The sequence below is a fragment of the Amblyomma americanum genome, chromosome 10 (assembly GCF_052857255.1).
Source record: "Amblyomma americanum isolate KBUSLIRL-KWMA chromosome 10, ASM5285725v1, whole genome shotgun sequence".
NCBI lineage: Eukaryota > Metazoa > Arthropoda > Arachnida > Ixodida > Ixodidae > Amblyomma > Amblyomma americanum.
Window position 1 is genome coordinate 70,154,897 of NC_135506.1, and position 26,361 is coordinate 70,181,257.

Below are 26,361 nucleotides of genomic sequence, written 5' to 3' on the forward strand. Positions count from 1 at the left end.
TGGGTTCAAAACTCGGTTCGGAGGATATATTTTTATTTCATTCCTGATGATATATAGGCACCGTTGATGAAGTCATGAGGTCACGTGAGCTTTCTTGCAGTTTCTCGTGGACGGTCAGTCAACGCCGAATTTTGACTGATGGAGCATCTAAAGCTTTAGCCTTAAAATTTACGTGTATATTCAACAGTACCGCCACCATCACCACTGCAGGATAAAGGCCTCTCGTGACGCTCCCCAGTTATCCCTATCCCGCGCCAACTGCAGCAACCTTGTCCCTAAAAACTTCCCCATCTCGCTGCTACAGTTGACTATAACTCTCGTGGATAGGTATTCCTTGCCTGCGGATGTGCTGTTGCGCGAAAATTACTTGTTCCAATGCCGAAACTTGTAAACGCCTTGCGCAAAACATCAACATTTTATAACGTTTACGCTTGGTGAGTAAAACACATGATTCACGAGAGCTGTGGTTCCATCCCTTTTTTAGTTCCTTTGTTCACCCTGAACGGTCAACCGAGCGCATTGCACCAGAGCAAACTACGATTGTTTTCAGTTCCTATGTATAACGCGAGAGATCCCGCTAAAGATTTTTGAACACTACACTTCTTTCGAACAACCGAGCAATTGTTCAGTGTAGCTACCAGCCATGCACTGATAATGATACTGGATTTAAACAATGCTAAGTTTTATTGAGCGTACTGTATTGTTCGAGTATGTCATTTAAATACTGCATTTCATAGCTCTATTCGTTGAGTTCAGCCCTTACTTGAGAAATAAGTATCCTGGTTTATGGACAACATTGTTCATTTATTGTAAAACGTTTCACTAATTCATACTGTCACATAAGCAACTGCTGCCATCATTCGATCAGTTTTCAACGCTTAAACTTCCGGTTTCTGTTTTCTTGCAGGATCTTCTGCGCGGCCACCAGCCGCGGGAACGTATGAGGGAAGGCGTTCTTGACTTTGCAGAAGCTATAGTTGTAGACTTCGAGGGCGAGGTCGAAGAAGGCCCAGCCCACGCGCCTGAACACCTTGTCGTCCAAGGGCATCACGAATCGGCGCATCTGCAGACGGAAGAAGACCATCATGGGAGGAAAAACAGAGAGAGTTATGCATTGTCTGTTGCAATCATCACATCCTCATAAATCTCCGTCTTATGATTAGTGCACGTTAAGGTCCCAAACGTTTAAGTGGCGACCGATCATGCTTGAGATATAGCGAACCCTTACAAAAATTTCTTCAGACAGTCTATAGACTTCTGTCCATAAACTATATAGACTCTCTATAGACAGACAGTAGAGAACTGTCTATAGGTAATGAAAATTATATAGACAGTTCATAGACTATCTATAGATTCAAGGCCATACACTTCTAGTAGACCTTTAGTCTATAGGTAGTCTATAGACTATGAATAGACAAAAAGAAATATCTACAGGAAGGCAATAGACTCTATAAGAAATCTATAGACTGTACATAGCCCATTTTTATAAGGGAAAGATTGGACAACAAGGGCAACAAACATCAACAGCGCCATCATCCACTGCTGAAACGTTCCATATGAGCCGCTCGTATGGAATATGAGAATATGGAGTCCATAAGCTAGGGAAAATATATGGTAATTTATATCTTGTGTGTACGAAATCCATAAGCATTCTACATAATTTCTACATGATTTATACACAAGGAACATGACGTCATATGGAGTCCGCAAATTTCTATACGTGCCTCCTTATACTTTATACGACTCCATAGGTTCCATAGTAACTCCAAAAAATTTCTGACGGAAACTTATGGAATTATGGAACTCGTCATATGGAAACTTTCAGTAGGGAAATCTTGTGGCTTATTTTAAAAACCGCACGAGAACAAGACAAGGAAAGGGAAACGCGCGGAACAAGGTATGGCGGCCCTGGTGCTAAGAGGCGAGAAATATAGATATGTAACTTGAATGTCTACAAAATTAAAAAAAAACAGAATAGTAACCAACAAAAAGATTAGAAAGCAAAATCAGAACAGTGGTGCATACAAGCGACATAAAAAAAACCCAAACAAGAGTATAAAACAGCTAACAGGCAGCGACAAGGCCCATGTTTGAAAACTGCAAGTCTAGAAAAGCGACCTCTTCCCCGTCGTGCTTACATAAACTTACACTTTCTGGTTTGGCGGAGACCTCCCAGATGATACGCGCACACTGGGGAGGGGGGGGGGGCACTATTCATGGTGACTGCAGTCCCTTTCGGTGAATGAGTAAGAATTATCGACTAGTAATTAACGCACGTACCGTTTCCCTTACGTGTGGCTTCCCAGCAGATAGCAATATTTCATGGATTTAAATCCTTTAATTGTAAGTCATTGCCTATGTTTCTTGCCACACTTTGTGCCTTGAGCATTGTAAAAGCTTACACGTTTACATGGAGTCGCGAGCTTGTTTTGTTAGTGTCGTGCGCCAACCCTTCAAGGTTGTTTTCTTCATCCTGGGGTGTACAAGGTGCGGTATCAACGTCAACGGTACGTGACTGGGTAATGTCTGGGCGCTTTTGGCTGGAGCGTGCGTGGATTTCCTTTGGATATTTTTGAGTAAGACACTTGATGTAAACAATGCTAAGCTTTGTTGAACATACTGTATTGTTCGAATATGTCATTAATATACAGCATTTCATAATTGTGTCAGATTGTCAGGTGTGACGTGTGTCAGATTCCAGTAGATTCGGGATGGCTTACTTGCGAGCATAAGCTTTAATGAATATGAAGCAGGCATGATTCATGCAACACGCTTTAGTAGCCTGGAGTGCGCAGAAAAGAATGCGTGCAGACTCTTCCGCCAGTGGGGCGCGTACCGGCAGAAAATGTCGTTTTATTCCAATACGAGCATCAAGTATAGGAACCGAAGCTGGTTATCTACAGAAAAGGGTTATCGAACATAATGTCGGAGAGGCACCGTTCGGAGCAACCAAGGCACCTCCCACTGTTGCGTCTCTTGTTCAGAGATAATTACCCTAAGCAGAGGATCGGGTATTGAGGCTCGGTTGAAAAAAAAAAAGTGAAGCCCGGTATGTATCGCCTTTTTAGCTGCGCTCATTACGGAAGTGAGGTTCAGAACTTTCATTAAATATCAAGACCGCTCCTTTAATCCGTCAGTCTTTGCATTAAGAACATTAAATTGTTATGAAGCAAGCACCGCCCTTCCGAGACTTGAGAGGTGACGCCCACTGCCACGGTTTTCTCCTGTGACTGAACCAGCCTGCTGGTAGCATATCTTTTCTGTATGCTGACGTTTTACAACACAGCAATTCTATTCCGAATAAAACGGTCTTCCAAATCAAAAAGTTTGAAAATTGCTGACCGTCATAGGTGAAATACCCTGCATAATACTACTGCAATATTAAACTCTTCGTTGATGACTGAATAATTTAGAGCGAAATCAGCAACTCCGAGGAGCATTTCCTAGTTGAGAGGCCAGTTGACGTAATAGCCAACGGTGTTCATAGTTACAGATCTCGATCAATGTTAAAAAATCCGCGGCAATAGAAGTAACCAGAAACAAGCAACCGCATAAATTCACAACAAATTAAGGATATTAATGTTAAAAGAAAAGTACATAGATGTTTAGGCGTCAGTCTTGCTTTAAGCTCACAAGAACAGCCTCTGCCGTACACGTAAGCTGTTTTTGAAGAGATGATTGAGGCTGTTACTTGAACGTATCAAACTTGCACACTTATACAATATACCGAAGGCCACGGCTAAAATATGTATGGTTTCGACAGAATTACTAATACCATAAAATCAGAAAGTGTTGTGCGAGAGCCTATATGCTTCGTACACAATAAATACAAACGCACTGATTCTCCACCAACCTTCTCGGGGCCTACGGTCTTTGAACACTACCCATTACAGCAAGATAAGCTCGTCTAATATTTGTTCCCAATGCAATGTAAAAGTCAGCAATAGATGTTAACAAATACATTGCCTTTTTTTCAGACGCGTCCAACAAGGCGGATGAACGACTGCGGATGAACCGAACACGATTGTCGTAGCAACGCCTATCTTTTTTACTCTGGAATTAAACGAATATTACCAGCTGGGTCCCTTCATCGCACCTGCCTGTTTCTTCACCGAGTTCGAAAAAGGTTCATAGGTCGCTCACGTTTTATTCTAGCTCTCTTAGTAGCTTTTGTTTCTTTACAGTGCAGTTTGCTTTTTGAAGCTCAAGCCCCTTCTGTATGAACTGTGCCTTTCCATTCTGGGCGTAGTTCGTGATCAGCAAACTGTATTCCTCGAAGTCGGTGAAGCGTGATTTGTATTGCGCATCTAAGGTGGGCCGCGATAAGTTATTTTTGATTTCGAAACTATCTGTGCGATTTTGTTTCATTCAAAACTACCTTGTGCTGTCGGGTCCCTAATCACGGCACTTTTCGTAATGAACCTTTTTCTGTAGATGACTGTGAATACGTACTATGATTTAAAACCCGTCGCTACCTGCTATACTCTAAAACAAAGGTGGAAGCAATGTAAGTATATAAATAAGTAAAATGTCTATCGTCCACAAGGAAAATCACGCAACCAGCAAAGGGGCCTCCACTGAATGATGAGCTCCACCTAAAGTGGAGGAAAAATACCCGATATTATTTCTTGCTCCAAATGAATAAAAAAACTGCCAAAAGACTCTGGTTTTCTCAATTACTAACAATTCTAGCTCTTGTTTCGTTACAGGCCTGTAATCTGTCTATATCTTGTCGCAGGCTGGATGAAAAAGGTCTTGCCGAAATTGAAGTTGCATTATCAATGCTATACACTTCCCACATGCCTTCTTGTACATACATAACCATTGTTTCTGAATTGTTGGGAACTTTCAAATCCAATACTCTGACTCTATCTAGGGCCGCTACATTTGACCCCACCACGAAAACCCAGCTTTAGGATACGAGACAAGATATTGATGAAAAGTGTAGCTTCTAGCGGACGATATTTTGACGGCATATTTGTATTGTAGCTACTGAGTCGGCGCGGCTTTAAAACTTCTTACCTTGCATTTCTAAAAGAGACGTCTCTATGCAATCGCTGTTAGTAGCAAAAACTCAATTTTCCGGCTTTTGGTAGCTGCGTTTGATTCGTTCGGCGGCAAAGAAACGATTTAATTGCTGATAAATTTGTAGTTTGACACGAAGCAATATTGTTTAATTCCGACACGGGACTCGAAAATCGCAACGTTGAAACTATTATGAGCTTTGTGATCGGAAATTCAAGTAGGTGGCGATGCGGTTCAGCCTTGAACATTTCCGTAAAAAAGTGTTGGCGTCATCACAGTTCGGTTGTGAAAACGGCCACTTGCAGCAGTATACCCGTGTTTCATTTTTTGCCCTTTTCTTGCTTGGTTAAGAAATTGCTCCACTGAAATCAACCTCTGGCACTAGAAGCAGTCAATAAATCTACGTAGGCAAAATTGAATTAATCTTCAGTGTTTCTTCAAGACGCGAATAATTATTAACACGATAGCGTTAAAGGCACCATTCCGCTGAAAATCCGGCGTCGGCGTTGGGAGCAAAAGACCACAAGACCTAATTACTCTGGAAGCTGGTGCCCGGAGAGCATCCTATAGGAAGCAGATGGGCCACCGAGGTCACGTGACCTTGCGGCGTCACCAGAACCTGCCCTCCGTATAGTGAGCTAACTGCCCACCGTGCCACGTGGCAGTTGCAATAATCTTTGGTCGCTCGGGAAGAGCATCCTGGGCCGCACAAGGCCACCGCTGGGAGCACCTGCCATCGTAGGGTAAACTGGCACATCGGTTAAACGCTGCACCACTGTGCCAGGAGGGGTATGAGGACTCCCAGTGATCTATGAGTGTAAAGCAGAGAAGGACCACCCGCATATATGGAAAATAATTCATTACGCTGTCGCGTCATACCCTTAAGGCGAAGCTTAAGTGTCCCCTCCAATTTTTTTCTTTATTATTCAGTGTTTTACCGTTCTCCTTTTCTCATCGGCATCAAATGTGTCGGCGGTCTGCCATTGCGAATATTGAAACTGCAGTCCTGTCCTTTGTTTCTCAGGCTTTCCCAGCAGGCGTCACTGCAGTCGGGCAGTATGACTAAAGGCGGCGTCCCGTGGGACAAATGCGCTGGCATTGCACTCGCCTTTTTGTCCACCGTCGCCGCCGTCTCGTATGTGAAGAGCAGGGTGTCGTTGAAGCCCACCGCGGTCAGGCTGTCGCTGTGCTCCTGCTCGCTGGGCGGCTTCTCGAGACAGTACACGGAGAAGGGCTGGGCGTAGCGCGCTGCGCACGGCTCGCCGAACTTCACGGGACTCGTCACTTTCTTAAGCATGTTGTACGTCATGAGAGCCAGCGTGGACGAGAGCGTCACTTCGACCTGCTTCTCGCCCTTCAGGCCGAACTCCAGGAACTTGAATATCTCCTCCTGCGTACAGCAGTGGCGTTGTGCGTCAAATCGCCTCTTGAAGGCGTAACATGTGCTAAAGGAGCTTTCCTGGGGTTACCTGAAGATAAAAGCTAGTGTGGCATCTATGTGAACACGTGTATCCTAAAAGAAAGGACAAGTAGTTCTAGAAAGCAGCGACAAGAGACTAAAAATTGCAAGAAATTCACTGAACGTCGAAGGCGCTGTCAGTCGGCGGTTTCAAATGTTCTCCCATCGCTATACTCCATAGAAGACTGCGGTCCAACTTACTAGTGCGGGTTTTGTGGCATCCTTGTAGCTCCTGGGCGACCACGAGCTTACCGGCAGGGAAGTGCACGATTTGCCAAAATCTTCCACGTTGTGGGTCACGAGTATGAGGAGGGTGATTCTGGGCAGGAACGACACAACGAACCGCTCGCTAAATCTGGGCCTGGACACTCACGTATGCCGCGTACTAAGCGGGTTCCTAGAGACCTCTCCAGAATGAGCACTCTTTCTCCTGTTACACGCGAATATCAGGCGAAATCAAGCATGCCCATTCCTTTGGAGAACAAGATGTCCTTATTCTCCTATGATAGTCCGCCAGTAACGCCTGAAGCGACAAGGGGCCTATGAGGTAAGTGGAGACATCCGGATTAATTTACACTTCCTAGGCTTCTTTGACTTGCGCTGACATCGCATAGCACACGGGCATTTTTGTATTTCACCTCCATCGAAACACGGCAGCCGCCTCCGGGATAAGACCCTCGAGCATCCCCTCGAGCAGGCGAACGCCAAAACCAATGAACCACAGCGGCGGGCTCTTCAAATAACGAGGCTACGCAGAGAGACATGCGATGTGCCTGGGGGACGCCCTAGATTAGGCCATGACCGACACGCATAAGAGCTTAGCGCTGGTTTGCGCCTATACCAGAACCGGATGAACTCGTTACTCCACCGTTTAATACTAAACACGATGAAGTTATCGTCGCTGCAAACTCTGTCTCTTCCGAATTGGAAGAGCCATATGCTGACGGCAAAACGAGCGAATGACATCTGCAAAAGCAAAACGTTGTTTCTGGGACGAAGACATGAATGGCAGATAAAACAAACATGCACTGTGAAGGCGAAAAGTATGCATGAATTAGCAAGTGGATCATTACGCCAAGCTCTTTCACTTTTATTGTGAATATCACTAACGTGACTTGCCGTAAAAATTATGCGATCTCGATTTCAAAAATTTGGGGAATGCAACGTTAGAAGCAAATCTAGTTTCTTTCTCGTATTTCTATGCATCACGGAATAAACAGACCCAGCTTTATTTTAGCTGTGCGAATTGCACAGGGTGCCAAACAATTTCAAGTTCTTAATTCGACGCAAAGAAATTAAGTTTCGTTTCCTTCTTAAAGGGGCTCTGAAAGGGGCTCTAATGAAGGTGCGGTATGGCTGTGATGTTAAAGGACGCCGTTTGAAGAATATCTTACAGTAAAATTTTTTTATGCCCTTTGCAGAAGCTAAATTAACCATTGTGAAAATTTGAATTTCAGCTTCTTCGCGCCTTTCCCTCTCCTTTCGTCACTTTTTGCACGCTGAAAGGTCGGCGCTCTTCCGTCGGCCACACCTGTGGGGGCGGAGCTCCCTGACTCGCCGGAGCTACGCCGCTTATTGGAAACGACCATGGTAGCTGCCTGAAGGCAGAAAGAATCTAACCAACGTAGCCATCTCTGAACTGATGTACGCAGGTGCGAGCGACGGATGAGGGTGCGAGCATGAAAAAGTCACCGGGAAGGGCTCGCCAACTTTCGCGCATGTTTGTGGGTTCTCTGCTGCCTGTAGAAGTGTATTATTTGGCTCAGGTGTTCATGACAACACAGTCAAGTGATATAGCGAGTTGATGTGCTATACTCGGAAGGTGCTCTAGAGCCCGTTTAATAGCGCAGCGCATTCCAGGCCGCAACTTACTTCATGTCCTTGACGGCCCGAAAGACGTCCTTTGCCAGCTGTTGCTTGGAGGCGAGCTCCTTGCCGCTGTCCAGCAGTCTGAGGCCCAAGAACAGCTGCGACTCCGGAAGTGTCCTCACGTACGTCTCCAAGGTCTGCGCGGAGCAGTAAGAATGTCATTATCGGCTCAAAGCCGCAGTTTATGACAAGATAACAACATGGACATCAGAGCGTAAAGTACGCCAGAAGGCGCCTTGTTTTTTTCTTCACTCTGTATGTGCACTGCAAGCTGTCCTCTGCGCACTCCCATTTAGGGGCAGGATATGCTGCCCAAGCCATTGGGTACATTGTCATCACTAAAAATACAGAAAAATTAACATTTTGTACTGAAATAAAATTGCTCTTCAAAACATGAGAAGTTCTTGCTGTTGCGAAGGTTTTAATCGAGGTTCAGATCTCCTATAATTGCTAACCTCAGTACCTCCTTTGCCGCGTTTAAAAGCCTCCTTCCATTGCTAATTGCATCAAGTTACTACGTTTTGAAGTGGGAATGTACCTCCGCTGCCAAGGGTAAGAAGCATTGCGCTTAACTGGAGATCGAAATCTACTCAGAAATTTAAGCAGCCTACCCTGCACGTTTAAGGAAGAGCGCAAGAAAACAGCTTAATTCCTTCTTACTCCCACTTAGCTTTATTCATGTTTAGAGTGCAGGAGTTTGTGAGACCAGCAGCTTGTAAATGTTTGCTTGGACATTCTGAATCACACTAAGCTGTCACGAAGCCTTCATATAGAAGAGTGATCATGTGACTAGCTGCTGCAACGGAGCTTTCTGTGAGTGCTCGAGGATAGAAAGCTATGAAACACGAAAAGAGCATAATATCTTGTACCCGTAATGAGTCACTACGTCATTAATTTGTGAGACTAAGCCACAGGCGTTTCACCACCTCGCTGGCAGTTTACTTAAAATGATTAAAAAGGTAGAAAAATGTGAAATTTTACCGGTTTGCTGTATGGTATTTAAGGGGTGAAGCGGTTTTGAGAACTGCACAGGGCAACTTGCCTTGAACATGGCGGATAGCTTGTGCTCCTTCTTGAAGTCGGCCACTTTCCGGTCGAGACCCATGACGCCCAGCACGGAGAGCGAGGCATTGGAGAAGACCTGTTTCGCTCCCAGCACGTATTGATCGGCCAGTCGGTTTCCATCAGGTGAAGACGCCAGGTCCATGTGCAGTCGGTTAGGCGAGAAGCTGACACCGAACGACATACGCGTGGACTTATCTCGATTTGTGGCAACCTGGGAATGACACCGTGCAGCTTTGAAATATATATGTATATATTCCGACGCAGCCACAGGTTAATTTTAGCAAAGAAAGATAACGTGAGATTTGAGATAAGAACTATTTGCGAATACGGAATAACAGAGCTACGATTAGTTGAGAGAAAACGAAATATTACAGACTGATTGAAAAACATAACCCCAAATTATTAAGACGAAAAAGAGCCGTCTTAGGTTGATGGCTAGAGTGTTGAATACGTGTATAAGTTTTGCCACGCAATAATACATTCTATTTGCGGTCACAGCTCTCAAACTTGAGTGGTAGGAGGTGCCTTTAATATTAATGAAGGTTCGCGCTCCGTGATTGTTTTATGCTTCATTTCTTTATTATTTCCTCACGCCGCATACTACAGACACTGCTCACAAGGAAAGAAAAAGAGAGGTGATTGACCTTCTGAGAGGGTCTTGGCCTCGCATGCCTGCAGTATCTGGCACACTTTTGAAGTTTATAAAAAGGAATGTTAAAACAAAATTACACGCAACAGGAGAGTAGTCTATGTGCAAAAGGGAGTACAGATACGGGAAAAATATCTTCGGAAACTATACACAAAGTTATATAGAAATCATGTGCACAAGACTTCTTCATCGAACTCTAAAATAGGACAGGCGGTAGGCTTGTGTCATTTATAATATACCACTCACTCATTGAAAAAAAAATTCTATATCACAAAGTTTCGTTTTCGTTTGTGGTAGGTGTTAAAGAAGCTATGATATATTTTTACTTAACTGAGGATGACCACACACTCATAGGCGCGCTTTAAAACAATTATTTGCGACCGTGTTATTGCCACAGGCGCATTTGTGCGGTTTTTCGTAGGTAAATGCAAACAAACTGCTCGCCATTTGAGGCCTCCGCTCGACGCCGGAAGTCCTTGGTGGCTTTGTACTGCGGTTTTTACTGCTTTTTATTATTAAGAGAGCCAGAGACGCTGATCCGACTTCAGTATGCTCTGCACAGTTGGCTGCATGTTCACTGGCTGCTCTTATGTGTGTTCCAGTACGACTTTACCAGAAAATGTTCTATTTCTTCTAGTTGAGCTTAGAAGACAAATATATTCGGTGCATCAATCTGTCCTGATATATCCTTAGAGGCTACGCATTTCAGTCCTCTCTACCTCTCTCTGTGCCTTCTTTCACTTAATGTACTTTATTGCAATATTCGCATGACCTTTTTTGTTGTGTTTTTTGCTGAGGGGCGGGAGGTGAATACAATAGTTCGCTCAAAATAGCTACAAGAAAGCTTCAGGTAATTAAGAATGGCATGCCTGTTACCTCCCGTGTGAGGTCCATAAGCCTAGGCAGCCAGCTTTCATATCAGCCAACTTTTATGTGGTGTGGCAGATTCAATCAATCATCCTCGTTGGAGCTGGTCTTAGGGTCTACTATGAATGGAATCCAAGGGATCTTCAGGCACTGTCAGGTCAAATGATAATGAACTGATTGACACCAGAAGCGCATTGTCAGGTGGCGCTTGCATGCAGTGAGGCATAAAGTGAGGCACGGTTGAGACTTAAGAAGGGGGAGGGGGATGATTTTGTCCCCGTATCATGGGCGCAATAAACCGTAGGAAAAGGCGTTTCAGCCTGTCATCTTCCATGGTGTTCCGTCCATTTTGCATGGTACCTTTTAGAATCAACAATTATGGGAATATGGAATAAGGAATTATGGGAATATGGAGTCCATAAGGTGTAGAAAATTACATAGAAATGTCTATACGGAGTCCATTAGCATTGCACATAATTTCCATACGATTTTATATACAGTGTGCATGACGTCATATGCAGTCCATAAGGTTCCATGGGTGCTTCCATATAGTCCATACGGCTTCTTATGCTCCATCCTGACTCCATAAAATTTCTTATGGAGACGTATAGAAATATGTAACTTGTCATATGGCAACTTTCCGCAAAGAGGGGTACTTCATAATTGCGAGCTTTTATAAGTCCTTAAATTCTGCCCTGCCCTGCGCCTGAAACCCGTTGAATGGTTATAATAGGCTACGAAAGTGCTTTGATACGAACATGACGATCTTCACAGTGGGAGTTTTGAGCGGAAATTTAGTCCCAGAATTCGTATGTGCCACCCGATATGCGGGTGTACCGAGAGTTTCTTTGAAATCCTTCTATGTCAGTTATTGTTAGCGAGCATTTCAGAGTGGTGTTAGAGGGAGGTAGCGTTCCTGTAAATACAGCACCTTGAGGAAGGTGTCGAATGCCACTCCTCCTGTGCTTGAGATGAGCGTCGAGTTTAACATTTCCACGTGCGTGAACACAATGATGTCGCACAGGGCCTCCTTGATGGGGAACATGGCAGGGTCGTGTCCAGAGCGGCCAACCGTGCACACCAGGTACCCGTAGCCGGTGGAAGCTGCATCAGCAATCGAGACATCAAGATGTGGTCCGCAGATCCCACTGCAGCTAGCGTAATCAATCAGTGAAAGCTGTGCTGGCAGAAAAAAAAACAACCTCTCTCCAATGTTCTCTATATGGTGCGCTCGTCTGAAACCCAGCTTGTCCAGTAAGTGAGCCGTGGCTGCGCGAGGCATGCATTTCGGTCTTCCTCGGGGGCGCCAATCATGTAAACAAGCTATTATTCATCCATGCAGGTTAAAACAGCCTGCACTTGGGCCTTGTACGATACCGGCGAGCAGGTGGAAGGTCAAAAATATACAGCTCAAGGGGTTAGCTTCCAAGCAGTGTAGCGGGGATGTTAAGCAGGCAGTCCTAAGCTTTGGAGGGTTGAGGACTTGAGTTCCTCCCGCCTTTGCGAGATTAGAGATTAGCATTCCTGAGTATGCAAGAGGAGCCGTGCTGCAGGGCTTAGAAGCAGACCTCTTTGGCTGTATACTGTTGAGAAAGACTGTACAGTGTCTAGAACATGTCTCAGCGAGAAACAGTGAAAAAGCGAGCACAGAGGGCGGCGGGGGAGTTAAATTGAAGGGCGTTCAGCAGGTACCTTGAAACGTTTGACGCAGACACCAGCACTACCTAGAAGTCCAGGAAAGTACAAGAGAGAAAAGCGTTATTTTACTAAAGGATTACGGCATGCAGGTTCCTGGGTGCCCGCAGGATCATAATACACTACGCGTTCATGTACATGCACGAAGGTCCAGACTGTGATTGATCGCTTATTCGTTCTGAGCAGTAAAAGATTAAACTGTGAAACACAATATATATGCGAAAAAAATAATTTCATGAGAGTTAATGCAAACAGCCTGAATATGAAGCCTACTTCTGAGTCTGCAAGTATTACAGTATGCTATTAATTTCAAGCGATATACCCCGGAGGCAAAGAGCTAATTTTTTTCTCCAAAGTTATGCCGCGCAATAATTTCATGGAGGGTGTCCAGTGTTGTTCGCTGCTGAGCGGCTTGTCAATGGAACAGTAATCCTAATGCGCTTGGCAGATTCTATAGCTGGCCACCAAGGCTCCAAAATATTCTGAGCTGCTTGTGAATCCCTTACACTAACGTTACTTCTTCTGAACAGATGTGTCACAAAGCGTTTAGGGATACAGAACTAAAGGTATTTTGGCGATGACTCCGGCTGATGGCTGATCCAGTGCGGAGGGTTAGAGCTCATAAAGGAATAAAAGCATGGGCCCATATGACAGCTGGTATAGCCTTTAGTGAAATAAGTAAAATGTGCACTGATGTGTCAGAGTCCTGGGTAGTTCCGTTTTCATCGTTTGTTTACTTATTTTCATTAAACTTCTCTAGATGGTGATGGTCAAAGAATAGTGCTGGCATCTTGTATCATTCCGTAACGCCATTCTGGAACGCGTGATTAAGCACAGTCCACAAGGTTGATTCTCTTGAGCTCCATTAAGCACGCTATTGGGGTAAGCCATGGATACCTAACCAACGGCGTGCCTTGCCCTGCGTGCCAACAGGGACACCGCAGTGTTCCCATCTGCCGGTAAACCCTGAAGTGCACCTGGTAGACTAAGCCAACAGACGCGCCTCTCTCGGGTGTGGTTTAACAGACGTTAGTGAAGCTTCCTTTTCGTAAATGTTGTAAATAACTGCACAAAAGCACAGAACTGGAGGGCACTTTACTCAGGGTCAGATTGGAAGAGAACTGAATCGAAGAAAATTATCTGAGAGATTCGTTCGCACTTCCCAAGACATTGTCCCTTTGTTGAGAGGGAGCGAAAGAACCGAAACCTCTGCAGCTTCCCAGCGCGTTTTTATGGAGGAAAAACGCTAAGGCGCCCGTGTGCTGTGCGATGTCTGTGCATGTTAAAGATCCCCAGGTGGTCGAAATTATTCCGGAGCCCTCCACTACGGCACCTCCTTCTTCCTTTCTTCTTTCCCTCCCTCCTTTATCCCTTCCCTTACGGCGCGTTTCAGGTGTCCAACGATATATGAGACAGATACTGCGCCATTTACTTTAAAAAAAAACAATTATTATTATTACTCCCAGCGCGGCAAACCTTACAGATCGAGCCCCATGCTAAGAAGACATCGGCATTTTCCAGTCGCAGAAAGCGAGTTCGCAACAGTTAGCGCCGATAGCTTTGAGACTTCGCATGCAGCGGCGTTAAAGCGGGTCACACTGAGCGCTAGACCTTCTTTCTTTTTCAGAATAAAGCAACTTGGTGACACCGGCAGCATTTCTGCTGCTTTTGCAAATGGCACGGTGACTATAGTGTTTGGATCTAAACCCATGAAACTCAAAACGCGACGAATGTTTCAGAAACTCTAAAAGCTTTTCGGGCCGCCTGCAGCTCAAGAAAGACTTTTCATACGTAAGTCTTACAAGGGAGTATAATCCAGAGGCTCAAGAGGGTGCGGGCGGGAGCCGCTAAAAGATTTTATTCCAAATTGCGATATTTATCTCTGCATGGGAGCTGACAGTGGATAACAGTAAACACTTCCTCTGGCAAGATGAAAGGCATTTTTCTTTTCAAACGCCTGTCGAATTGTTATTTAATGCTCCTTTGAATTATCGTGAGAAGATAGACGGCCGAAAAAACACGAAACCACCGCATGGGTAGCGGAATATGCGTAGACGACATTCTACAAACGATAGACGACTAGTAATAAGCTTTGATGAGCCAGCGAAAAAAAAAGTTGGCGGTGGTTTAGCTTTGGTTAAACCTGGAGTGACGTGATAGCTACAGTTGGTCGAGTGGAACTTGGTCACGTGACGAACCACGTGATCAGCCACGGCGGCGCTCCGCCATCAGCTGCTCCGCACCACGTGACAGATTGGCGGCGCAGCCACAGGGTTCTAGCGCTGCCATGCTGAAGACTCGAAATGCTTCTGTAATGTAGCTATCGCTACAAAATATAGCGGACAAATAGCGGAAGGACGACGTAAACTCATGAGTTCCCTCATGGCTCACGACAAGTCATGAGCTATCATTACTAGGCGACTCGAGTCAGCTAACGTGGTAGCCAGCATGCGCAAGCGATTTTTCAGGCGAAGCTACAAACCTCTGCGCGCAAGCCCCCTGCAGCCTCTGCGGCGACACGGACGGAAAGCATCACAAGGATTTCACGCACGTTTATGAGCGCAGACGTGCACTTTTGTGGCGTCGAAACAACCCATTGTGATGTGCGCGACATTCGTTGGAAATCGTGTTTTTTTGAGCGTCAAGCAGAGATTGCATTTTTTTAAAATGCTCATTTCTGACCAGAGTGCCATGACATTAAACTACAATACAGAGTGCCGGCTGCATTTTGTTTCTCTATTTCCTGTACAATGGCTACATGCTGTTTTTTGTAGCGATAGCTGCATTACGGTAGCATTTCGAGCCTTGAACGTGGCGGCGCCGCCACCCTGTTGCTGCGCCGCCACGCTGTCACGTGGTTGGTCACGTGGTGCGGAGCAGCTGCCGGCGGCGAAGCGCTGTGGCTGATCACGTGGTTAGCCACGTGGTGCGGCGCCCCAGCGGAACCGAGCTGCAACAGCTGTGCGCATGCGCCGTGTCAAGTGGGACGAAGATGAGGAAAGAACGCCCAGCGAAACGGAGCGGCGAAAGACTGGCATTGCATTTCAACTGAGTAAGTTCAACTCGGCCAGCTGTAGCTATCGCATCACTCCAGGTTTAACCAGAACTAAACCACCGCCAATTTTTTTCGAACGGAATGGCCATGCTCTATTTTTATCCCGAGCTATCTTTCTTTAGCCTGAAGTACTCACGTGTGCGCGTTGTTGTCGTGGTTGTCGTGGTCGTGGTCGTCGTCGTGGTTGTTGTCGTAGTGGTTGTCGTTGTCGTGGTTGTTGTTGTTGTGGTCGTCGTGGTCGTGGTTGTCGTAGTTGTCGAGGTCTTGGTGGTTTTCTTCGTGGTCGTTGCTCTCGTCCTCGCCTTAGTACTTTTACGCCTGGTCGTCATCGTACTTGGCGTCCTCGTGGTCTTCGCTGTAGTCATCCTCGTAGTGCCTTCACGCCCAGTCGCCGCCGTGGTCGTTGCTGCTGTCATCGTCCCAGTACCTGTACGCCCCGTCGTCTTCGTGCCGGTCGTCCTTGTCGCGTCTGTTGTCACTGGTCTCGGGATGCGGGTGGTCTTGTCCTCTGCACGCGCCACACAAAGGATGCAAAGGCTGACACAAAACGTCTTCATCAGGCAGGGAGAATGTCGAAACGCTTCCTCTCTGGACTGCTGCAAATCGCTTCCGCCGCTGATTCCAACCAACTACCGCTGCGCAAAACATTCCAGCAAGCATTCCCAGGAATACCTTTCTATACTACTGAACAACGAGCTACCGGCCTTTCATCCGACGCTTCGAATTAACTTCAAGATTTTTGCCTTGAATTACAATTGTTCCCTTTCAAATCTGCCGTCAATATCAGTAACGTGTGCACACTCACGCATAATGCAGCACACAACACGTCCTTCTAGTTTTACCGTTAAATTTTTCGATCCCCACATGGGGATAACTCGTGAAAAAATTGACCCTTTATTATGGTCAGTTCGTTCGGAAACCACAAACAGTCCTTCGGCTATCTAGCTTTTTTTGGTGTGGACGATGATTTCAGCTCACTGTTTTCCGCGTAAGAAAGCCCTTACGTATAGGAATCTCACCTTTGGGCTACATGAATGGCTATTTATTTTAAACGACAGTCTTGATTTACTCTGCACCGAATCGATTTAGAGCGTGAGTATGTCTGTATAAATCGAGTAGCCTTTCAAGTTTTCGATTCGATACAGCGGCGCTTAACCAGCTTCTAGCATCACATAGCATTCAGCATAAGGTTACAGTGAGGACAGTCTAGATGAAAAAAAGGCAACCCATAGAAGTGCATCAGTTCAATGGCATAGTTTTGGTATCACGCACAATTTCAGGTGTGCCTTTCTTGGTACGCAGGCTCAAAGGAATGCAGTGCCGCCGGTGGTTTGGGCATACACGCATTCATTTTACGATGCAGGCCGAGGAAGCGCCTAGCAGTATCGAACATGTTTAGTGTGGTCTCATATTAATCGCAACATCGCAACACGCAACATCGCAGCCATACAACACGAAATCGAAGACACAAAGACACACGCTAGTAGAAATCCCCTGCGCAGAAAAGAGGATGGAAACGTCTACATTCTTAACATCTATAGTTCACCCAAGGACAGAACTAAAAAACCTCCGACATTATCCGTAAGGCCGTAAAACTAGCAGGGAAATCCCTACTTGTAGTGGTAGGTGATTTCAACGCGCAACACCCGGCCCGGGGATACCGGATAGCGCACGTAAAAGGAACGGCGCTATGGCAGTCCATACAAGACGAGGGTATGACGACCCTTAACGACGTCGAAGCGCCTACTAGGATAGGCAATAGCGTCAGCATGGACACAACCTCCGATCTTGCCCTTAGTAAAAACATTAACTCAGTCATATGCGCAAATACATGCCTCACGTTAGGAAGCGACCACGGCATAGCGGAAACAACCTTCGAGACGGCCCCATACAAACCTCCCCCGTTAAAAGCGAGACTCACATATTGGGACCGCTTCCGCAAAATTACGGACAAAACCGCTCCGAAACAAATCGGCAACCAGAACGAGTGGACCCGCGTCTTGAAAGAAGATGCAAAAGCCACCACAGAGGACACAGAGACGATAACCTCGCAACACACGACCGACCCCAGATTGAAACACATGTGGGAAGCCCACCTGAGCTTACAGCTGAGGTGGAAAAAACAAACACAATCGCGCCCTCAGAAAGAGGATAACACAGTTGCAAAGGAAGATAGAAGCGTACGCGTTCGAGCTGGAAAGACAGCAGTGGGGACAGGTATGCGACAGCATGAACGGGAACCTCGGTAAGAAAAACACGTGGCTTCTGCTGCGACACTTATTCGACCCCACACAGACCAAATCGGCTCAACGCAATAGACTTGCTCAAGTAGCACACAAATATGCAGGTAACACAGAAGAATTGATCAAAGAACTCAAGGATAGATACCTAAACACCACGCAATCTACCGACCCCCTTCCCTGGTATAAGGGCGAGCCGAACCCAGAATTAGACCAGGAACTCAGCACGGCGGAAGTATGGCAAGTCATGAGCCAACTAAAAGCGACATATGCCGCAGGACCCGACGGCGTCACCAACAAAATGTTGAGAAATCTAGACCCTACGTCAGTGACTGCCCTAACTGACCTAATCAACAAACTCTGGCAGGAGGGTGAAATCTCTCAAGAATGGAAACACGCCAGAATAATCTTTATACCTAAACCAGGCAAGAAGCTAAAAGCCGAAAATCTAAGACCCATCTTCCTTATTTTGTTTAGGGAAACTAATGGAACACGTGGTTCTAAACAGACTCCAGGGATACGCGGAGGATAACGACTTCCTACCTCCCTCCATGCTAGGCTTTAGAGCCCAACTGTCCACGCAGGACGTCATGGTTCAACTTAGTGAAGATGTAATCCCCAAAATCAAGAACACGAGAGCTATCCACGGATTAGATTTAAACAAGGCCTTTGACAACGTGTCACACGAGGCCATCCTCACTAACCTATCGAGGCTAAATCCAGGATTCAGAACCTTCAATTACATAAGATCGTTTCTGGACCAAAGGACGGCAGAGATATCGCTCGGTGGGGTGATCTCGGATCCTATACGCATGGGCTGTGTACTCTAGCCGTTCTTATTTAACCTTACCCTCGTAGAACTACCGAAACACCTCGAGGCCATCCCTAATCTCAGACACACTTTCTATGCGGACGATATTACCCTCTGGATTACGAAAGGAAATGATGGGGAGAAAGAAGAGACCCTACAAAGGGCCGTCGATACCGTAGAAGCCTACGTTAAAACGGTAGGACTAGAATGTTCTCATCCCAAATTGGAGCTCCTAATTAAAAAGGACATTCCGAGAGAACAGAAATCCAGCCTCCCGCCAGCCAACGTAAGCATACAAGTGCAAAGAAAAGTAATTAGACAAGTGAGTTCCATCCGAATCCTTGGAATTATAATCCTCGACAACCGCCAAAATACCGAAATAATCGAAAAATTAAACGCCTCAGTTCACCAAACCATTAGACTGACCCGACGCATAGCGAACAGAAGAACAGGAGTTAAGGAAAAAGATCTATGTCGGTTGGTGCAAGCCTTTGACATCAGCAGGATGAATTACGCCCTCCCGTATCTACAGTGATACAACGCTGAGAAACTCAAAATTGAAGGACTCATCAGGCAGGCCTACAAGGCAGCCCTAGGTCTACCAATCAACACCTCCACTGAGAAGTTACTGCAACTCGGCCTACACAACACGCTAGACGAATTGACTGAGGCCCATCGTAGAATGCAAGAGCTCAGGCTCGCTAGAACCAATGCGGGTAGAGCAATTATCGAAATTCTCGGAATAAAGGCGGAACCCCTCAACGCGGATACTCGAAAAACCCCGTCCAACCTTCGAAGGACAATCACGGTAAAACCATTACCAAAAAATATGCACCCCGTCCATCACGAAGGAAGACGCAAGGCCAGAGCAAAAGCCCTAGCTAAGAAACTTGAGGGCCGAGAGGACGTAGTCAACGTAGACGCGGCAGCTTACCCAACACCCGAGAAAGCATTCACGATAGCCGCGGTGACCGAGGAAGGCCAACTCATAGCGAACGCGACAGTACGTACCAACTCTTCAGAAATAGTAGAATAAGCGGCAATCGCCTTGGCGTTGACAAACCCGCGAGCAGAAGTGATTGTCAGCGATTCAAAAGCAGCCATTGGCAATTTCGTCAAGGGCAGAATAGCTCCCATCTCCTTGGGAATTCTCAGGAATTACCCAAAAGACAGGACAGACGTGGAATTGATTTGGGTACCGACTCACTCGTCAAACCCGGGGTACGAGGCAGCCCACGGTAAAGCTCGAGGATCTATCGGCCGAGCTATGAATGCTAATTCGGACGTCGAAGTGAAGAGAGACGGCCTTAATACCTACCATGAGATTACTCAGCATTACAGGGTGGAAAGGCTAACCTTCCCTGCTCCGCATAAAAGCCTAAACAAAGAACAGGAGGTACTGTGGAGACAACTTCAAACAAAAACTCTCCCTAATCCAGCTGTCCTAAGCCATGTGTACCCGAATAGATTTAAGCCGGAGTGCAGCAAATGCGGCGGGAAAGCCGCCGTAGGCCACATCTTCTGGGACTGTCTGAGAGATCCCCCACAAATATCGCTCAAGAGGCTCGCGTTCCCGGGCCCGTGGTAGACCCCGTTGCTCGGCTCCGACCTGGAAACCCAAGTACAGGTGGTGACGAGAGCAGAAGAGGTCGCCGCCAGTCTCCACTGACGGCCACCTAACAAGATCAACAAACCCATTTATAACTCAAGCCGATAATAAACGTTTTCCAATCCAAATTAAGATAGCCTTATGGAAATATTGAAGGTAATGGTTCATTCTTCTGGCATGCTAGAAATATCTTTGTTTACAAATGTTTTCACCGATCTCATGGAACAGTAAAGGCTGCTATATCAAACCAACGTGAACGCTTCCGACAATAGCAAAAGCATTAATAGAAAAAAAATGCAAGACTGCTGTGGGGTGATCTGAGGATATATTGATTATTATCTTTAAATCTTACATTGAATTAAAAAATTGCGTTCATAAACTGTTTTCTACTCAAAAATGCTTTTATCTAGGACTGTTGGGTATGGAAGTCAATATATATAGCTGCAGCGTAAACAGGATCAACGAATTTGACTCGATCTAATCGCGACAGCCGGATCGCGAGCAAAAATAGGCGATATAAAGTTGATTTAAACTTACCAGGCTTGGACGGCGGACTGCTGGGAGGGATATTAATGTACTCTGGTGCTTTTGTTTTTTCCGTCACGTCCGCTTCAGGATCGCCAGCTGCGATGTCAGAGGGAGGCATATTAGCACATCGGTAGGCAGGATTGTGCCCGAAATAACTCCATGGAGCACCAGACAAAAGGCACCTTTTCACTGAGCGCGCGGTTAGCTTTCTTCCCTCATTGTAGCGTGCAGAAATCCAACCGCTCAGGGCGGCTAGAGCCGATCCTCCTCCTTGTTATTCGCAGCTTGAATACAAGACCCAAAAGACAAAACATCTTGCATACCAAGTGTCTCAGGGAAGGCCGCCACTAATTTCATGTAGTAGGGTTTTCGAGGTAAAGCATTGTACGTAATACCGGTGTGGTCGAACGTCAAAAAGTAGGCGATTCATGTCAGCTAGCAAAATGATAAGCTAAACTCTAATAGTTAACCTTTAAACTAAAACTGACAGGCGCCCACTTGCAATAAGAAATTTGTGGTCTGCTGTTAGTAATAGCTATACCGGTTTATAGAATTTTAGAACTTTGGTATTACTACGTCGCAAAAAGCTTCTCTTTAACTAAAAAGAAACTATTTTTGAAAAACTGGGTGTTTCTTCGAAACACCTGGTATATTTTCGGCCAGCATAAGGGCACAAAGAGCACACACGGTCACACAATCCCACAAGATAAACATCATGACGGTCTACCCCTTGCTATGTAGGCATTTATGACTTATTTCCTTCTCTATTACCACCACGATTTTCATTTCTTCCACTCTAATATTTATGCAGTCACAGACATGCATGATTAAAATGCTACACAAATACGAATACGAAAATCAGTTTAAACATGATTCTTGTCACTTATTAGGCAGATTAAGTTTTTAACTATGTTTACTCTCTGCTTAGGTCCGTTCATGCTTCATCCGAGCATTAATACTTGCTAGGTCCTTTTCATATTGCACTTCCTGATGACATTTGCGCTAGCCTTTTTTGATTAGGTTTGAAGAGACGACAAAGATTTTTACGGTTTGGAAGGGAGGAGAAGGCCGGAGTAACACGCCACTGATTTGCTACTTCACATTGCGGGGGAATGGTATACGGGGAAATGCAGGATTAGGACAAAAAAGATGAAAGGTAATGACGAGTGAGCTGGCACTAATGGCTGCACTGTGGTGCCTATCTCTTGTAATGAAGGCGGCGGCGAGTGCAAAACCATGACTACTGTTCGCATTTCATTAGTGCAAGCACCGATTCAATCGCGTCTTCGATTTGCACAGCTGCTTTTACAACGGGCTCACACACAGCAGCAGCAGTCGGGTGAGGAGCACCAATCAGCTGCTTTGGCGCTGTTAATTTGTTCTATAGCAGGATCACATGTAGACGGGTTTCAGTACTAGGAGTAGGCGACGGCAGAGGAGGCAACGTCGCAAGGTCTATCTCTGTGCGCGCCCAGCACAGGCACACTCTAAACACAAATACGCCTATGTGGGTGTAAAAAGGGTGTAAACTCTCATCTAGCGTATACTCCCTTTAATAAATTACAGTGCGATGGAGGACAGCTCACTCCCTTTTTACTCCTTTCTGTTTAGAGCGCATTAGTGGATGTGGGCACGGTGACTTTTGCATCCTAGTGCACAACTCGTTCCTCCTTGACTGAATCCTGTGAATCTGCAGAGGTGGACTTGCTGTTCCACCAGGCTATGCAACCTGTAACATACTCGCCGGACACAATGTCGTTGTCGTTTCTTCACGGGTGTAGCCTGTGCATCTACACTCACGTCGCCATTTGCGTGAGCGTTTCCACGGCAACGGGCCTGGTGTGTGCGCGCATTCGTGTACGGCGTCCGATCCCTTCCTATTTTGTTTATTATTTTCATTTTCGTCCTGAGCTTGGACGCTGATGCGTTCCGTCGCAGTCTGCATACTTTGGCTGCTGGACGGTGCAAGCAGGTCTGTTATCGCTGCCGACTCAGCGAAAACATGTATTACAGATCTTGCACGTAGCGCTGAGGGGCTTATCTGATATCCTCGGCATCCAATCACTGCTCTTTGGTGGCCACTGCATGCGCGGGGGAGGCAATGCGTTGACAACACTCAAATGTCGTTGAATTCTATAACCCACATATATACCTGTTTCTCTGAGCTAAATGCTAGAACCGGGACTATGTCAGATTTTGTGATTGTTCGAAGTGCGCTTAGAAGAAGGAACATGGCCAACACCGCCTCCAGAACAAAAAAAGCCAGTTTGGGTACAAAACGCCTTTGGAAAGAATACGTTTAGAATTTAAAAAAGGGGGCCACTTAGATTCAATATCAGCCAAGTCCAGCGAGCCAATGGAAGTCTAGCTCGGACGCCACAAATGTAAACAAACTACGCTCTGCGATGACCATTTTTCGTGAAAATGATAGGTCCTGAGCAGTCTCATATTTTTTTTTTCACTGCAGCTTTGGAATTGACTAAAACAGGTACGAATAAACAGGTAACTGGAAGCGTCTAAGGACCCTATAGAAACAAACTACAAACCCCAAGTCACGTATATTATTAAAGCAGCGCTCTCAGACTGAATTTTATGGACCCTTTGGGCTGCTTGGAATGCTTTTCGGGCTCCCCGTGCACCAGAAAATAAAAATGGGTCGCGCATTTTTCGCGTTTCCTGCACTAACTTTATTTCGGGACATGCAGTTAATAGTTAAATATTTACCTCCATTATTACTCAACCAGCCAGCTAGTTAGTACGTCTTTGCTGTACTCGAGTGTGGTACGCCTTGACAGTACCATGGCAAAAAAAGCGCTCTTCTAACTCAAAACGCCCATTTTTCAAAACTGTGCAAAGTCTTAGGTGGAACACCCTGTAAAAGGAAGGGAGCATTTTCGCTCACGGGACCCGAAGACAGAGTAGTATATGCCCAGCAGAAGCAGCAGCAGCAGACAGCAGACGAGGAGGCCTAGGAAAACCTTTTGCCTGTTGTCCTCATCCTCTTGGTCCCTAAGAGGAGTTAGGAGAAAACATTTCATTCCGCGGTTACAGATGACCTTGATTTTCACGAATGTAACAGACCTACTCCATTTAGCTTGATGGAGGCGAAATTCTAGAGGCCCGCGCACTGTGCGGTGTCAGTGCACGTTAAAGGACCCCATGTGGTGGAAATTTCCGGAGCCTTTCACTACGGCATCCCTCATAGTCCGAGTCGGTTTAGGACTTTCAACCTTCATAAACCAAACCGAACCAAACCATTAAGCTCTATGGGCCATTACTTCACTCAGCATTTGACGAGCGTTAGTGCCTTGACTGCGCCTCTCGCCTTTGACTCATCGCCCTGACTTCGTACTCTTTCGTTTCTCGTGACCTCGGAGAGGTGGTCACCATTTCAGGATTTGTACCACAGCTGTGCCCAAGTGGTTGAGCATCTGCCTCGCATTCGGGAGGTGCGGGGTGCGATCCCCAGTGCCGCCGGCCACCCACCGGTGATACAATGGGTACAAGCTTTCACCTGCCCTGGTGCTCGGCTTATTTCGGGGGAAATTCTTGGGAAGTGGGTCTTTTACCCCACCTTGAGAAAGAGAAAATATCTTTTGTCATGCCGCTCTTTGGCCATATAGGCCCTTGCGCCATAAAAATCCATCACTATTTCAGGCTTGGCTCCCTCCTTATTAGCTTTCAACACTGGCACAGTGAGGCTGCCGTTGAGCTGCATCTGCAGCTTCGGAGGGTCCCTTCCTGCTGCTGCTTTTCTCTGCACAGCTGCGCCAGGCACTCACGATACACGCCTACAGCTGGGCTCCCTTATCGCAGTGTCCCTACCGTCCTTCAACAGATGTGCAGGTACATAATCATCACCTGCGGCTTATGTCCTTCGCCTTGCTTGCTTGCTTGCAGACAAGCTTAACTACAGCATTCTTGGAGCTATCAAGCTAAATAACCGTCAGTTATCTTATATTGCCCGGACGCAGCGTCAGTATACAGGGTAGGTGACATAACATGGAGCAAGGTTTACACAAGCGCAGAACGCTGCGTACGAATGAGACCAGCCGGATATTATGGCATCGGTGTTGTTTCTTTAGGGACAGTGGCGAAAAGCGCGTCATTTTCTGACTTTCGTCATATAACCTTGAAAAGTCCAACCAATTTTTTTTTATATTTAAGTCGCAAAACACGTGCATTCCAGTTCAGCTTAAAGCTGATTAGGGTCTTCACAAGCACAAAAAAAATGCGTACTGAGCCTCTATTAATCAGAAACGTGTCGAAAAGGGTCGAATTTGTCCATAAAACCTTTTAGGCAACGTGCTGCACAACTAGCTAGGCACCCTGGATTACCGTAAGTGCTGTTTATTGCATTTAGCTGTTCGTCTTGACGTATGAGAAGCAGGCTCCTGGAATTCTTGCGGCCGAATTATATTAGTACGTGGCTACATGCAATACGACAGTGCGATGCACTCTCCAGATAGCTGTGACTCTTTACGAACTTCTTCACTTCCTTAAGTTCACCCTATCTGAAGAAGAATTTATGCGCCGATGCAGGCATAGCTGTTTCAGATTGATGAACTCCCTGAGGTGCGTAAAAGGTCACGGCGCGGCTTGAGCATGGAAGAGTAAAAATGGTCACCCCTTAATCGATCTTTATGTTACAGGGTGGCATACAGGCACTCAGGAATTTTTTTTGAGAATGGGGGGGGGGGCAAGACTTCAAGCCTATTTTGTTATTTATTTATTTAATGCTCATTTACGTTGTGACATTCCTTGTGTGCTACGAGGTACATTCCTTGTGTGTGCTGCGAGGTGCATTCCTTGTGTGTGCTGCGAGGTTCCGCGTATTTTCGGCGCGGCGTAGACGGAGACCCAGATGACAGCGGCATCATCAATTACCCAGCCATGCACTTTGAGTGACGACCGGAACGAAGGGGCTTAAGCCCAACCGGACCCAACCGGACCCGCCACCACCGCCGCGGGGAAACAGGCTTTATCCTCCCCAATTGGCGTGGCGGTTTCAGGGGCGGCCCTCCCGGGCACATTCCAGGACAAGGGAACTGTCAGCGATCCAGAGCGCGCCGTACCACAGCCGACGCTATGCGCTACCGCGAAGACAACATTCTTTCCCTCGGACTCAACACGTGAGGGGGGGCGAGACCACGATGCGGTGGTATGTTTGTGCGCCCAAGTGAAAGCCCTAGCCCCCCCTCCTTCCCTTTACGACGTGGGCTATCGCCGGGAAGGCACCCACAGCTTCCCGCCGTGCCTCGTGAACAAAAGCGCATTCCCAGAAGGGCCGTGACAGACACCTGTCATGGCGGACAGGCAGTAATCGCCAAGAATGTGGAAAGACAGGCGCTAGTGAACAAAAAGCGCATTCCCAGGATGGCCGTGACGGACACCTGTCATGGCGGACAGGCAAGACTCGCCAAGAATGTGGGAAGACAGGGGCGACCCTTAGTCTGGTTTCCCGGAGCAACAGACGAACCCATTCATGC

The 26,361-nt window shown here is 46.4% G+C and overlaps 1 protein-coding gene across 1 annotated transcript; it reads right to left on the minus strand.

Moving 5' to 3' along the window:
• Positions 1–871: 871 nt before the first annotated feature.
• LOC144108386 (uncharacterized) lies at positions 872–23,857 on the minus strand. Its single transcript, XM_077641633.1, has 9 exons — positions 23,775–23,857; positions 20,882–20,968; positions 15,821–16,192; positions 11,866–12,038; positions 9,396–9,629; positions 8,357–8,490; positions 6,686–6,803; positions 6,134–6,415; positions 872–1,063 (listed from the first exon to the last, which is right to left on the minus strand). Exons 3-9 carry the CDS (start codon positions 16,098–16,100, stop codon positions 872–874), a joined length of 1,413 nt encoding a protein of 470 aa, XP_077497759.1. The 5' UTR covers positions 16,101–16,192; positions 20,882–20,968; positions 23,775–23,857.
• Between the last annotated feature and the right edge of the window lie 2,504 nt (positions 23,858–26,361).